General features: G+C 35.2%; 2 protein-coding genes across 2 annotated transcripts; both read right to left on the bottom strand.

Moving 5' to 3' along the window:
- Window positions 1-10,094: 10,094 nt before the first annotated feature.
- Window positions 10,095-10,994, bottom strand: LOC116115110 (premnaspirodiene oxygenase-like). The gene is made up of 3 exons (XM_031401258.1): window positions 10,777-10,994; window positions 10,230-10,689; window positions 10,095-10,118 (listed from the first exon to the last, which is right to left on the bottom strand). The coding sequence occupies exons 1-3, from the start codon at window positions 10,992-10,994 to the stop codon at window positions 10,095-10,097; spliced, it is 702 nt and encodes a 233-aa protein (XP_031257118.1).
- A 4,625-nt stretch (window positions 10,995-15,619) lies between these two features.
- LOC116115111 (cytochrome P450 71D7-like) lies at window positions 15,620-16,087 on the bottom strand. Its single transcript, XM_031401260.1, has one exon. The coding sequence runs from the start codon at window positions 16,085-16,087 to the stop codon at window positions 15,620-15,622; it is 468 nt and encodes a 155-aa protein (XP_031257120.1).
- Window positions 16,088-16,673: the final 586 nt, after the last annotated feature.

Raw genomic sequence — 16,673 nt, forward strand, 5'->3', positions numbered from 1 at the left:
CCTCTATAATTTATGTTTATTTTAAAATTTATAAGGGGGTTTATGTAATTATACAAGGGACTAAAATGAAAATATTTAAAAAAATTGGGCCCAGGCCCGAGCCTTGGAGGAGGGCCCAATGGAGGGATCAGGCCCTCCTCCTTAGGGTTGGTCCCGTTTTGGGACTAGACCTCTTAGAACCGGGTTTTTGGGTTGAGTTTTTGGACCCAGTCCCACATGCCCACCTCTATTTGAAATGAATAAAATTTAGGGGGGTTCACTGGTCTTTTCAATTTCTTAAATTATAGATAGAGCCCTTTGCCGTTCCTATATTTGTTATACTTTTGTAATCTTTCTTAATAATAAATCCTTCTGCTCATGGAGATTGTTAATTTATAAGAAGTATTTATTATGTTTTCAATATAACTTTTTAACTTTTTATTTTCAGAAAACTAAAATAATGCCAAAAATTGAAAACAATTTAAAAAATATTCTTTTATCAATTAAACAATAAAATAAACTCTATATATTTTGAATAATCAATATATTTATTTTATAAAGTATTATACTGAAAATTATTAAAAAATAAAAAAATATTAAAAAAATAAAGACCGTCACTTGCAATCTTGGATTGCAGACCAATGATCTCAGATGAGATTGAACTCGACGATCTCCAATTGTTGGCTGACTTCTAAGAACAGGTAAGAATTGCGCCCGCCAAAAAATATAATTTGTGCGATCAAATTTAATGAAGAAAAACATGAGATAGGTTGGGTATCGGGACACCGACAGATGGTGAACCAGATTGCATATTTGAAAGGGAAAAAATGCTAATAAAGTCGTTAGACGATGGCTCTTGATACCATAAAAGAAACAGAGAAAATAGAATAGAATTTTGAATCCAAAACCTTCAATCTTATAAGTTTTGGTANTTGAGATGATTTACAGCAGTCACATACTCATTAAATTTATGAAATAATATAAAATATGCCAACCTGTATAACCATTATTCATGAATGTGGATGATTTCAACCACTAAGCATCATGAATGTGAAGCATTCAACCGCCTTAAGATCAGTTGATCTTGTTGTTGCCATGTGGTGTAAGCATGGTCTACTTTTGTAGTTGCTGTTCGCTCTGAATCAAGAGTGAACTTGGCAGGGAAAGGATTTGTTCCATCAACAAACCCAATCAGATTCTGACTTCTAAGAACAGGTAAGAATTGCGCCCGCCAAAGAATATAATTTGTGCGATCAAGTTTAATAAAGAAAAACATGAGATAGGTTGGGTACCGAGACACCAACGGATGGTGAACCAGATTGCATATTTGAAAAGGATAAAAAAATGCCAATAAAGTCGTTAGACGATGGCTCTGATACGATAAAAGATACAGAGAAGATAGAATAGAATTTTGAATCCAAAACCTTGAATCTTAGAGGTTCTGGTAAGTTCTTTATATGTATGTTTACAAGTGCATGACTGAAGGGATTGTAATCCCATAATCAAGTGTGAATATATGTTCATATTTATGTACATTGAGTTGAATTTAATTATCTAAAAGGGCAGGGAGGTAGTTTCAGAAGAAGTACGGCAGTAAGATCTTTGGTAGAAAAACTTGGAAGGAAAGGAGGAGGAGGAGAATAAAAACTTGCAAAGCCTGAAACTCGGTGAAACAAGTCAGTGAAAAAAGCCTTGACCCAGATAGTCAAAAGGAGAAGAAAATGAAGAGAAGTGAAACCTGGGGAGGAAGGAGAGTGTGGAAAGAGGATTGAAGAGGATTTTGAGGAAAACAAGGTATTGAGGATAGGGGTGAGCGGTTCCAGGTACCCTGTATTTTCTGGGAAAACCGGAACCGCACAGTACAGGCTCCCAAAAAACGGAACCGGAACCGGAACCGCACAATGCAGGTTCTTCAATTCAAGGAATCGGAACCTAAAATGCAGGTTCCGGTTCCTTTCCAGGGTACAGTAATTTATTTTTTCCAGGGTACCCTGTAAAAAATAAATTACCCCCTATTAGTTTAAAAAATAACAAAAACTAACAAATTTTCATTATTCATTCATTTGTGTCCAATGTAACTCATAACCTGTAATCTNTTGCGGAAATAACTTCAATTAATATTTAAAAACCATTTCTAAAATTAAAAATATAAAAAAATTTGAAATTTATTAATATTTAAAAATAAACATTATTAAAAAAGGCGGGCTTGGGCCGGGCCTGCGGTTATAAAAAACCCATCGGGCCGGGCTTTGCCTATCATACCCGTAGCGGGCTCGGGCCGGGCTTGGGCCTGTGTCATGAGGTCGGGCTTGGGCCTGGGCCAAGGGGTACCCGGTCCCGGCCCGGCCCATTGCCATCACTAGTTGTCGGTAATAGTTGGGTGGGTAGTAGTGTTTTTATTAATTTGTAAACTTTTATTGTTGGGGTGTTTAGTTAAATTAACAAATGTAAGGGGTTAAAATAATTTAAATATTTTCAAAAAATATTTTCCAAAACACATTCTCAAAATCCTAACATATTTCATTAAATAGTATTCTATTATAGAATAGTATTCTAAAAAGTAAAACAAAGGCACGCAAAGTGATTTTCTCTCATTTGCTCCATTATATATTCATATGTCAAATCATATTAACCTAGCATGTTTCATATATCTTAACAAAATCACTATCAAACTTCATCCAACATTTAAACTTGATATGGTAAAAAAAAAAAAAAAGAGTATGAGTTAATTTATGTTGAACCAATTCAACAAATTGGAGGGCAAGAGCATATGTAAGGGGGTTATGGTCATTACACAATTTATTAATGGTTGAATAGATTATTAAAAAATAGTATGGTCAATTTTAATAAACTCCCATAGTTTTACATAATAATTTTATAATGCAATCCACCAATTACCAGTAAATATAAATAACTAAGCAGAGAGAGTGAGCGAGGAGGTTAGGGTTTTTGATGTGGAGCTGAGGGGATTGTAATGGTGGTGTTGAGAGGCATTGATTGTGCCGAGGACAGTCTAAAATGGCCTAAAATCTCTGGTCGCGCGGTAGAGTGAATTTGAGAAGTGAAAGGTTATTTTGAAATTTTCATTTTTAAAATGACAATTTTACCATTTTAATTGTTAAATTAAACAATTTTCTATTAATTTAAGGACGAAAATCTGGAATTTATGAAACCAAGGTTGAAAACTTGCCATTTTGCCAAACCCTGGGTGGGAACATGTGGTTTACTCAATAGAATAAGAGCATTTATGGAATTTATAAGGTGTCATAACAAGAAAATTTAATTAGAAAACTTGTAAATAGCGCCCCTGTTTTGGTAGACTCTTTAAAATCATTATTATGCTTTCCATTAAAAAATAGGAAAGCATTTTGTTTACTTACGTACCCAATCCTATATGAAAATCAATCATACTCAAATCAAATTTGTTGCCTAAAAATGAAAACAGCCTTGGAGTTGGACCTATTTTCTAATCTTCCAATCCTATTCAAGTTAAAACTTTTCTTCTTCTCTCCCTTCATCTTCGATCCTGGCCTTTCCTTATCAAGCCTAAATCGTTCTCCCTCCACTCCAAAACATTTCTTCTTCTCTCCCATCATTCTCCGATAGCTGATGACGACTGCCGAGAAAGGCAATCTTTCTCTCTCTGTTCCGACCTCTCTCCCTCTCTTGCAACCACCCTACCTTATTTCTTCCATCATTGTTTAGTACATTGGTGAGGTTTGGAAGGATAAATCTCCTTTCTTCCCCTCTGATCCTTATGAGCGAGCTCAAGCTAGATCCTGGTTTGTATCATTGACAAAAAGTTAAGCCTAAAGTATTTTTAAGTTTTTTGTTGCTTAATTTGTGATTGATTGAATGAATTTTCTTTGCCCTCAATGAAAGTTTGTAGGAGCAATTTATGCCCTTTTTTTTCTTCAGAAATTTATAGAATTTAGTTTATTGAATTCTAAATTTGTGGATTAGCATGATTTTGAATTAGCCTAGTTCATGATTTAAATAATGGTGTGAATGCTTGAAATGAATGGAGGTTCATTCTCTCCATTTTTATTGTGTGTTAGCCGAAGCTAATAATTGAATGAAGTCATACAATGTTAAGGCACTACTCTTGGTTTTGCTTGGCCCTGAAATGGATAATGGATGTGTTAAAATGTTTTGGCCGTGAATTTTATGAGAGTTCATGCTTATTTTTCAAGAATATATGGAATTTATTTCAGTGAATTCAAAATTTGTAAATTGGCATGATTTTGAATCAACCTAGTTCATGATTTACATAAATGATGTGATTGCTTGAAATGAATGGAGGTTTCGTTCTCTCCATTTTCATTGTATGTGTTAATCAGAGAAAATAATTAACTAAAGTCATACAATGTCAAGGCACCTCTATTGGTTTTGCTTGATGATACTGGATGTGTTAAAATCTTGCCTATTTCAGAATAAAGATGCTAACCTAGTAAAGAAAATTGTAGTTATATGATGCAGGGAGGAAGACAGGGACCACAACAAGTGAAGTGCAGGAGGTCGCCAAGAAGGAATTCATTGAAGTAATTAAGACCTTGGAAAGCCAGCTCGAAGACAATCCTTATTTCAAAAGCGAGACCTTTGGGTGTGTCGACTTATCTTTGATCCCTTTATACTGCTGGTTTCACGCATATAAGACGTATGCCAAGTTCAGTGTTGTAAAACTGAGTCTACTAACCAAGATTTTGATTCTACCCAACCAACCAAACAAAGATCAAACGACTAAATAGAAAAAGAAGAACACTCAATCTTTTTACCATGGTTCACTTGTTCAAGATTGAACAAGCTACGTCCACATTGAGCTCCAGAATATGGAGGCTCATTGCACTATTATTATTGTCACCAAAGATTACAAAACACCACTCAATCTTCCCTTCAAGCCCTTACTAATAAGAATCACAAAGACTTTACTTCTATACCCGTAAATCTATAATCCTAAGGAGAATTCTAACCCTGATTCTCTGTACCACAAAGAAACACAACTTTGATGGGTGGATCAACCACTGATTTACACAAGAGCAAAGCACTATACAAAGAACCTTAGTAGAGCAGTTTTGATTGAGCTATTTTGATCGAAAAGAGAGTATTCAGAATGGGGAAAGACTTCAGCTTTTATATGGTTGACCAGTAGTAAGTCTTCAGCCATTAGATTGCTTAGAGATCAATGGCCAGAAATGCAAGATGTATTGAAGCTAAAACGACAACGTAAAGGCTTCACTCATTAACAATCTCCACCTTGAAGCCTTATTCTTTTTCCAGACAACAACAAATTTGTGTAGCAAGCTTCTCACATACTCTTTCTCAACTCTATAAGATCAGTTGATGTGCAGTAGGTTCAAGCAATGCTTGAACTTTGCAAGAGTTACCACTTTTGTTCCCATATCAGTTGGGTTCCCTTTAGTTGGTATTTTCAACAGATTCAAATTCCCTTTTGTGATTTGGTCTCGGACAAAATGATACTTCACATCTACGTGCTTCGTCCTCTCATGATGTAAAGGGTTTTTAGTTAGATGAATGGCACTTTGACTGTCAGAATACACAATCACAAGTTCATCCATCAAACTTGCTTCTTTCAAGATCTCTTGCAACCATATTGCCTCCTTAAATGCATCAGTCACTACCACATACTTAGCTTATGTTGTGGACAGAGCAACCAATGGTTGTAGTTGTGATTTCCAACTGATGCAGTTGCCTCCTAAGGTGAAGCAGTAAGCTATAGTGGATTTCCTCGAGTCTTGATCAACTGTGAAATCAGAGTCTACACATTGTACTGTTAATGTATCAAAGCAACAATTTTAATGCAACCTAATGTTCTATTCCTGGATTTGACATAAACCTACTCAGTAATGATATTGGAAATGAAAGATCAAGTCTTGTGCTTATCATGGAGTACATGACAGATCCTATGGCACTTGAGTAGGGGATAATTTCCATTTTTAGCCTTTTAGCATTAGTTTTGGGGCACTGTAATTTACTCAATGTAAAGTGACCTGCTAAGGGTATGTTAACAGGTTTAGATTTAGTCATTCCATACCTAGAAGTCAGTTTTTGCGGGTATGGTAGTTGGTGAAGTTTCAACCTATTTAATTTTCTGTTTCTATCAATTATCATCCCCAAAATCCTTTTTCTAGACCCTAAATCTTTCATATGAAACTCAGCACTTAGTTTTTCTTTTAGTTCATCTATGTGTGACTTAGATTTGCATATTAATAGCATGTCATCTACATACAACAACGTATCTAGGCATGTTATTTATGTGAGCAAAATAGAAACAATTATCATATTCACTTCTAGTAAACCAACTCCTACTATGAATGAGTCAAATCTCTTGTACCATTACCTATGGGGTTGTTTAAGGCCATACAGGGACTTATGCAATAGACAAACATGTTCAGGCAAATTCCTATCTCTAAACCCAGTAGGTTGACTCATAAATATTTGTTCTTCCAATTCATCATGTAAGAATGTTGTTTTGACATCCAATTGTTCCAATTCCAAATCATAATGTTCCACAATTGATAGCATTAGCCTAATTGTCTTAAACTTAACTACAAGTGAGAAGATTTCAGTAAACTCAATACCCGCCCTCTGTGTGAAGCCCTTAGCCACAAGTCTAGCTTTGAATCTTGGTGGCTTTGAGCTTGTTATGCCTTCCTTTAATTTGTAAAGTCATTTACGGCCTACTAGTCTCTGGTTTTGGGACCAGAGACCAGATTTTGTTCAACTTTAAAGACTTCATTTCCTTTTTCATGGCTTCCAGCCATTTATCTCTATCTTTAGAGTTGATGGCTTCTTGATAGGTTTCAGGTTCAGACCTTTGTATCTCTGCACCAACAACCAAGGCTGTGTAGATTAGGTCAACATAGCTGAACCTGTTAGGGGGCCTTATCTCCCTCTTAACTCTATCTCTTGCTAGCTGGTATTCTGCCAGGTTTTCATTATGGGCTTCATCAATGTTTTCAGGTTGTTTCCTTTCTTTATCTTGGTCTTCATTGTTGGGCAGTGAAGGATTTTGTGGTTCAGAAGCTTCCGGTTGTTCAGGGTGCTCTGTCAAGCTTGCTGGCTTTACCTCAAACTAAGATCTCTCTATTTGATCAGGCATTTTAGGATCACTTCTTGACTTACCTACATTGTCATTTGAAAGCTTGCAAGGAAACATGATCTCATTAAAGACTACATCTCGACTGATTATTACCCGAACCCCTGGGGCATCCTTTTCCCATAACCTATGGCCTTTGGTCCCTTCTTGATACCCTAAAAAGACACATTTAAGGGACCTAGGCTCTAACTTGCCATCTCGAGTGTGTGCATAAGCTGCAAACCCAAACACCCTTAGGTAATTAAGGTTTAGTCTCCTTCCTAACCATCTATATTCTGGACATTTAAAGACTATCAAACTTGAAGGATTCCTATTGATTAGGTAAGCTGCATTGGTTAGGGCTTCTCCCTAGAAAGTTTTGGACAAACCAACAGTAAATAAGAGACATATAACCTTTTCTAGAAGTGTCTTGTTCATCTTCTCTGCAATCCCATTTTGTTGTGGGGTTCCCCTGACAGTCCTATGCCTTAATACCCCTTTTTGCTATAGTAAGTATCAGACTCTAGGTTACAGAACTCCAACCTATTATCAGTCCTAAAGGCCTTGACTTTTCTATCTACTTAGGTTTCTACCACGATTTTCCAGCCTTTGAACTTAGTCAAAGCTTCATCCTTAGTCTTAAGAAGGTATACCCATAGCTTCCTATTGTAATTGTCTACAATGGAAAGGAAGTATGTGTTCCCTCCGTGTGACTTGACACTTTTAGTACCCTAAAGGTCAGCATGCACATAATCCAAACACTTTGCAGCAAGATAAGTTCCTTTGCGGAAACTCATCCTGTGTTGTTTCCCAAGAACACATGTTTCACAAAAACTTAAATCAGAAATAAAATCATTACCAAAATAACCTTGCTGTTTCAATGTATTCATGCTATTTTAGCCTATGTGGCCTAATCTTAAATATCATTTCTCTACAGCAGATACATTGGTGGACAGTAGAGTAGTATTAAACACATCAGAATAGTATTGACCACATAAGATATAAAGGCCATTCTTTTTAACACCCTTTATCAATACATTTCCATTTTTGTACACTTCTAGACAGCCATTTTGTGCTTTATAGGAACAACTAGATTCATCTAATGTTCCAAGTGAAATCAGGTTACACTTAAGGTCAGGTATGTATCTAACCCTAGTGAGTCAAACCACCTTATCGTATCTAACCCTAGTGAGTCGAACCACCTTACCATCAAATGGTTATGTCACCTATGCCTTGAACCTCACAAGAATGGTTATTACCCATGAATACAGTTTCTTGTTCACCAATTTTAAGTCTTTGGAACCAATTTCCATTTGCACTCATATGGAAGGTACAACCTGAGTTTAGCACCCACTCATTACCTCTAGCCGTGTTAGAAATAGTAAGTGCTTTAGAGATCTCAATGTTACTGCTAGTGCTAGCTAGGTTGGTTTCAATACTAGCCTGTTTGTTCTTCTTAATCCATTCGTAACAATTTTTCTTAAGATGTCCTGTTTTATTACAAAATAAACACTTCCTATATTCTCCCCTAGGTTTCCCATTCCCCTTACCTTTCTTTCTGGTTTTAGAGCCTAAGTTTCTCTGAGAGTTCTTTCCAGTTTCTTTACCAAATTGTCTAGTATCAAACCTACCTTTTACAAATAGATTAATACCATTTCTTTTTTGAATTTTCAATTCTAGTTCCCTAGATTTTAGCTTGGAAACTATCAAATCCACACTAGGTACTATGCCACTATACTGTAAGGCATTCTTTACAACTGGGTACTCTTCTGGCAGGGAGTTTAACAGAATCATGGCAAGACTAGAGTCTTCTAGTTCTTGGTTAGTACCTTTTAGGGTTAGGGTCATCTTTAGAAATTCATCCAAGTTTTCATCTAAAGATTTAGCTATGTCCATTTTATATGAGAACAATGCACCTTTTAAGAAAGCTAAATTAGGTGCTGGCTTGAGAGCATATAAAGATTCGAGTTTACCTAGAGAGCGATTGGAGATTCCAAGCCATCCACCTTTCACAGCACAGTGTTAGACAGGTTCATGATGATCAAATTATAGGCTTCTTTGTCTACCTCTACCTTCTTCTTCAGATTTTCTTCAGGCCATTTGGTGTCATCCTTCTCCAGAGCAATTCCCACCTTATTGTGGGATAAGAGGGCCTTCATCTTCTTTTCCCAGGTGTTGAAATCAATCTTCCCATCATATTGGGAAATTTTCATGCACGTGATGCTCATGGTTTGGGTTCAGAAGCAAACCCTAAAGAATCAAGATTATGATTATGGACTCGACTCACTGAGATTTTTGGAAATTCTTGTTGTATTTGGAACCCTAGGACTCTTGAAGCTACTTAATTGAAAAAGCCCCAAATTTTTCCAAAACCCTAGAAAATTTTCCAAATCAAGAAAAACCCGAGAATGTAAAATTCGAGGAACGATAAACTCAGCTCTGATACCACTGTTGTAAAATCGAGTCTAGCTAACCAAGATTTTGATTCTAGCCAACCAACCAAACAAAGATCAAATAACAAAACAGAAAAAGAAGAACACACAATCTTTTTACCATGGTTCACTTGTTCAAGATTGAACAAGCTATGTCCACGTTGAGCTCCAGAATATGTAGGCTCGCTGCACTATTATTATTGTCACTAAAGATTACAAAACACCACTCAATCTTCCTTTCAAGCCCTTACTAACAAGAATCACAAGGACTTTACTTCTATACCCGTAAATCTATAATCCTAAGGAGAATTCTAACTTGATTCTCTACACCACAAAGAAACACAACTTTGATGGGTGGATCAACCACCGATTTACACAAGAGCAAAGTACTATACAAAGAACCCTAGTAGAGTAGTTTTGATTGAGCTATTTTGATCAAAAAGAGAGTATTCAGAATGGGGAAAGACTTCAACATTTATATGGTTGACCAGCAGTAAGTCTTCAGCCGTTAGATTGCTTGGAGATCAATGGCCAAAAATGCTAGATGTATTAAAGCTAAAACGATAGTGTAAAGACTTCACTCATTATCAACTCCCAGCAGTGAATACGTCCTAAAATAGCAGAGTTAAAACAGGTAAATATTCTAGCATAGATGTTACTAAAAAATCAGTTTGAACTTATGTTGAAACTCATATGAATAAAAGATAATTAAACATACTAACCATGATGACTGCTTTGATGTTGTCATTACTTAAGGTAAATTCATGGTCTCCATTATTCTGCAAGTTCAAAAGAACGTCTAAGAAATCTTTATGATCATCATCTTCTTCACGATCATTTGTCTTCTTTATTGCCCTTCTACTTTTATGCTTATTGATAATGGCGTCAAACAATCTATCAACTATGTCATGAATCTCCTTAATTTTACTCTTTACCCCACTGATTGAGTCAATAAATTCGAAGGAAGGAAACACATTAGCCGCAGTGAAACCTCCTGCCAAATCTATACCCTCTTCAATAGCACATAAGAATGCCTCTTGATCTTTCATTTTTCCTCCAAACGCCGCTCTCGTCGTGATGCCAAACGTCATCGAAAAGATTTCTCTGCTAAGATTAATCGTTCTTCCTGCCCTTGAAGAAATCCATCGAACAAGATTGGACACCTCCTCTTCCCGGATTGATCTGAAAGATAGCACAGATTTTGGAGTTAAAAGTTGACTAATGCAAATCTTTCGCAACTACTTCTAGTAGTACCCATATAGTGCAAACACAATGTCTGTGCAACCATAAGCTATAATATTTGCAACAAGAACAGCAGGCGTTTGAGCAAAGTTAGCATCATGATTTTTCATCACTTTTTGAGCGGCTTCAGGTGAAGAAATGATAACAGTTGGAATTTGGCTGAGTTGTAAGTACATAAAAGGACCATATTTATTTACAAAATCTCTTAGCTTGCGATGAGGCAAAACTCCAATGAAATGGAGCATGTTTCCAATAAGTGGCACCTACCATGGCCCTAGTGGTAATTTTAAACTTGATTTCTTGGTTATGGAATCCTTAAATGCAATGAAGGTGGGATTAGAAAATAGGGGTTTTGAAGCTCCATGAGAGTTGGGAGATGGTGATCAATGTATAGAGATGAGAGGTTAATTTCTCTACTTAATTTGTGTTGGATCCAACAATTGGATTACAGTCTTACTTATATGATGATACAGTGCAATGGCAAAGTTAAAATCTTTGAGCCAAATTATGGATGGAATAATCCTTTACCCCGGTCTTCACGTCGTGTATGAGCTGAACTTAAAATACAATAGATATAATTGCAACAAATTATATAGTAATCAACTACAAATGTCTTTTATCATCATGGACATAGCTGATTAATATCTGGTCTTAGTGTGTAAGATAGAATTTTGGGAGCACATTGACCAAAAGAAGTCTTTGGTGAAGTCAAGAGATGGTCTGCTAAGTGGAATCAGCACTTATATTTTTAATATTGATTGCATATTATTTTTTAATTAAATTAAATTTAAAATAGTATAAATAGAGCATGATAAATATTGCACTTGTTTTTAGTTTTTAGGTCATTTTCTGAAAAATTAAATATCAAATAAATATTGCGTGCACCTCGACTAGTCCTCCAAGGCCCTGAAGTTAACGACTGGATATACCCTCCAATGACCACTCCTATTAACAACCGAGAGGAATTAACAATAGTAGATCTTATCTAAGTTTTTTATCAAGTAAAAATTCTGTTATAGATGAACAGTAGCACCATGCTTTCTTCAGGTAAAATAACAGTGACCAAAAGATGCAACACTAACATTAGTGGCGTCTCCTCTTCTTCTTGTAACATTACCATGATAAGACAGAGCAATGTTAACATTACCAGTTGCTCCCCTTCCTGTAAGCTGTTACTGTGGTGATGTGCAATGGTAATGTTGCCAATGCCACTAACATTACTATGTTGGTAGTGAAATGGTAACATAACCAGCACCTCCTATTCAAGTAACATTACACAGGATATATCCATATGTTACTACATATTGATTTCTCGGCTCTAGTACATATGTTCTCAGGTTAAGTACATTTGTTTATCCAATCCAATACAATTTTATAGTCTTTGTCAAAGATGTTTAATCCTCGATCAATTGAGTCTTTTATTAGCATCTGTTGGAATATGAACACTTTTTGCTAATTGATAAAGATGTTGCTGAAGAAAAAAAAAGCAAGAAAAAAAAAAAGAATTTAAGTTTTAGGTAAATTTTTATTTTAGGAATTTGCAATTGAGAATATTTGTTTTCCTTTACTTTGAGTTGTATTAGGAAAGAAGAATTGATTTAGGATTTTATTTAGAGTTAAAATAGGAGAATGAATTAAATTAGAGGAGTCATATTAGGATTTGAAATATGAATCCTCGTAGAAAAAAAAAGTCTTTTTCTTCCTATAAATAGCGGGGTTAGAACCAATTCAATGTTATAAGATAGAGAATTGATAAAGTGGGCTTGGGATTAGCTCAAGGGAAGGGGGAGCCCAACCACATATATATACTCTAATAGTCCACCAACTTCAATACCCTCCCTCACGCTCGACGTGCAAGGCCAGGTCCAAAAACCCATCATCACCTTAAACAAACGTGGCTCTGATATCATGATAAAGGATGAAATGACTTGGGTAGAACTCACTCCCAAAAATTAACTCAAGAGAAGAGGGAGCCCAACCACATATATATACAATAATAGTCTACCAACTTAGCAATATGGGACAAATTCAATTTTAATAGGAATAAGAGAAAGAAAGAATGTGAGGACACAAGGGTTTTGATGTAAGGGTACCATAGGGTCGAGAGCTCTAGGTATCAGGTAAATACTAAGGGGTATTAAACACCATAGGAACAAGATGTCTGCCTATGTAAAAGATTGATAGTGTTGTACTGATAACACCACAGGGTGGAATTTCTGCCTAAATACCAGGTTCATGGTGTGATGCACTCATGTATTGTGTTTTGAAAATTATAGTTGATCTTTCTCATTTGTTGATGTAGGCAAGTTATATCGAACCACTTAAAATATTGTGTTCCTTTGTGATTGATATTCTTCACATATTTTACTGTTCTTTATTTTATTTTTATTTTTTTGTTTTACTCCTCTGATCTTTAACACCATCTAATATATATCACTAACCTCCCCTCAACATTAGCCAATGGTCATTTGAATATCACTTGAATCTCCTGATATTGTCTTAGTACGAAACTCGTTACTATAAAACATTATGATTTATCTTATTATTTACCAAATTATACAAATAGTTTAAAAAATTTAAAGAAAGACTAATATCGTCGATACTGCTTAACTTGCAAACAATAAAGATGAAGTACTAAACAAATAGATATATATTGCAATGCTTGAGCCTATGCAACATGCCATGGATGATGTTCATTTTTTTTTATTATTACATTGTAACGCCCACATAGAGGTATATAATTTAATTTATGCTCTTATACCCTTAGTTGATTTTTGTTAAAGTTATTTTGAAAAAATGTGAAGTAAATGCCTTAAAATTTCATTAGGGGTAAAATGGTCTTTTCACTCATAATTAGTTGAAATTGTGGGGAGTGAAAAGAGATAGAAGTTCATGGAGAATGCAATAAAAATGAGGGCATTATGATAATTGACAAAGGACATAGATGAAATTTTAAATAGAGTGCAAGGGCAAAATGGGAAACTAATATATAATTTTATGTTATATCAAGGATTGAAGAGTGAAACCCTAGCCACTCTTCATCCATTTTCACGCCACCTTCACCTCCATATTCTCACAATTTCTTCAATTCTTCTTCAAAGGAAATTCATAGATTTTGGGTATTTTTGAGTGGATTTTCAATCCCAAGCATCTTTAGGTAAGATCCTTGCACTAAGAGGTGAGTTTTAATTTTTAAAGTGTTGAATTTTGATGGTTTGTGTTCATAGGATTTAAGAGGAAGAGAGTTTGATCAAAAAAGATTCTTAAAGGGTTGGATTGCTCACAAATAAGGTAAGTAAATCCTACCCTAAGTATGATTTAAGTTATGTTGTATAGAGAATTTTCTTTTATGCATATATATATGTGTGTGTGTGTGTGTGTGTGTGTGTGTGTGTGTGTGTGTGTGTGTGTGTGTGTGTGTGTGTGTTATATGTAGAATTGTTGATGGATTTGATGTTGAATGATGATTATAACTTATCCATGAGAAGTTGTGTTGGTGTATTTGATGCTTGATGAATGTTTAGATGAAATTTGGAAAAATTGAAGTGAAAATTTTGGAGTGTTTATTTTGGCCAGATTTGGTTTTAAATATGGAGGGTTTCATTCCCACTTTTTGGTGGCTTAGAAAAGAGATGGAAGTATAGTCAAATTAGAGTTGCTTTGTGCATATAAGTTATTTGATGAAATGTCAAAGAGAAGTGTTTATATGAGTATGATTATGTGTTATATTAAGATGAGTTTGTATATGGTAGAGAATTACATGTTTGCATTCCATATTGCATAATTGCATTTAAACATGTGAATTTAGAAAGAATTATAAGCATGAAACCATCTACATGCATACATATCCATAAGAGCATGCAAAAGCACTAAAGAAGGGTAAAGAGTAAATAGAAAGAAATGAGAATATTAAAGAAGTTCAAATCTGATTTTTATTTAAAAAAGTGTGAAAAGATAAAAAGAAGAAAAGGTTGTGGCGATGGGGAACCGTGAGTGACAAGAAGAATTTTCCCCACATGCGCGCCGCCTTTAGTGAGCGGCCTAAGAAGAAGAAAGAAGAATTGGTACAGTCCGTAAGAGTGCATGTGGATGAGAGCTGTACCCAAGAAAGAAGAATACACTCACATGGCCAAGGTTCCAAATTCATGCCTCAACCGAGTCTGATCGGCAAAAGAATAAGAAAAGAATGAGAAAGAAGCCCAGTAAAGAAAGAAAAACAGAATAAGAAAAATAGAAAAGAAAATGCATATTTTATACATTTGTGCATTTGCATTATATATATGCATACTACCATACCCATTATCTGAGTAGTGGGAAATTAGAGTAGAGAAAGAACAGAGAGAAGAACAGAGAGAAAAATAGAGTAAGAGTAGAGAAAGAGTAGAGAATAATGGAGAAATGTGAAGTAAGGAAAGAAATTCAGAATTTAAGCGACGGAGAGAGAAGGGTAGCATAGTAGGTTTACTTACTGAGCAATTAATGCTCACCCTGTTGTTTTCAATGTTTTTGCAGGTAACAGGTGAAATGCGGTCACTAGGAACATCACGCAGTAGAAGGGCTGGGCAAAACTGTCAAGTTAATATTTTGAGACTTTATTATATTATGTAAAGTTTGTGTATAAAGAAAATTAAATATAGGCCCATACTTTTATACTCGTTTATATATTTTCTTATATATATTTAATGAGTTTTTACTGTTATTTTAAAAGTATATTAGCTAGAAAGAGAGACATTACATACATCCGTTCAAAAACAGCTGGAGCATTTTTTATAATTCCCTAAACCACATAGAGTTTTATGAATAATTAAAAACCTTAGGAACATAGTGTTATTTACGTACTAAAAATGCTACCCTTTTTCTTCCAGCAAGCTTATGCATTTGTGGAAGGATGATGAGGAACATGAATGATGTGAAGATCCTCTTTTCTTCTTGTTGTTGAACCAAATTTCTCAGTCATATCCAAATCTTCAAGTTTCATTCCATTCTGAAGTTTCCAATCAAAATGGTACAATAACATTGCTAGTGGAAGCTTAGTGTCAGCAAGACCAAATGATATTCCTAGAGACGTTCGCCTACTAGCACCAAATGGGATGTATTTGAAATTAGTCCCCTTAAAGTCAACAGAACAATCCAGAAATCTCTCTGGACTAAAGCTCTCAAGTTCACTCCAATATTTCGGATCTCTTCCAATTGCCCATGCGTTGACAATGACTCTAGTTTTGATGTGTATATCAAATCCATTAATCACACATCTCTTACCACATTCTCTTGGAACCAATAAAGGAATAGGAAGACGCAGTCTCAGAGTCTCTTTTATCACTAACTTCAAGAGTTTCATTTCATAAATGCATGGCTGCTTCATCAATTTTGCCTTTTCTATTAAACACTTCGCTCACCTCAGCTTTAAAGAAATAAAAAACTGTTGAGAAGAGAAAGATTTTATTAATCTTTTCACTTAATGAAAACAGTAAAAGTGTTGCCTTTTTATACAGATTTCGTTTACTAAGCTTAACAAACTGCAGTTACAAAAAATAACTCTAGTTAGTCTTTGACTTTGTAAACAATTCATCATTTAACATCCTCCCTCAAGCTAGACAAAACCTTGTCTTAGCTTGCTTAACAGAGTAAAACAGAATTGATGCAGTAGAATCCTATAGAACAGAAGCTTCATTCAGAACACAGCTTACAGAGAGCAGATGCAACAGTAGAATAAAATCCTAAAAATGCAACACCAAACAACAACGCAAAACTGCACATATCTTCTAGAAAAATATAGTTGTATCAGTCTAGAATACTCCAGCAGTGCAAAACAACAACATCCGAAAAATGCCATAGCAACTTCATAGCAATGCCATAACAATGCAACTTCAACTAGTCATCATCCTCCCTCAAGCGAAACAAAGGAGAAGCCTTGATGAGCTTGT

The sequence above is a fragment of the Pistacia vera genome, unplaced genomic scaffold (assembly GCF_008641045.1).
Source record: "Pistacia vera cultivar Batoury unplaced genomic scaffold, PisVer_v2 Contig731, whole genome shotgun sequence".
NCBI classification, from domain to species: domain Eukaryota; kingdom Viridiplantae; phylum Streptophyta; class Magnoliopsida; order Sapindales; family Anacardiaceae; genus Pistacia; species Pistacia vera.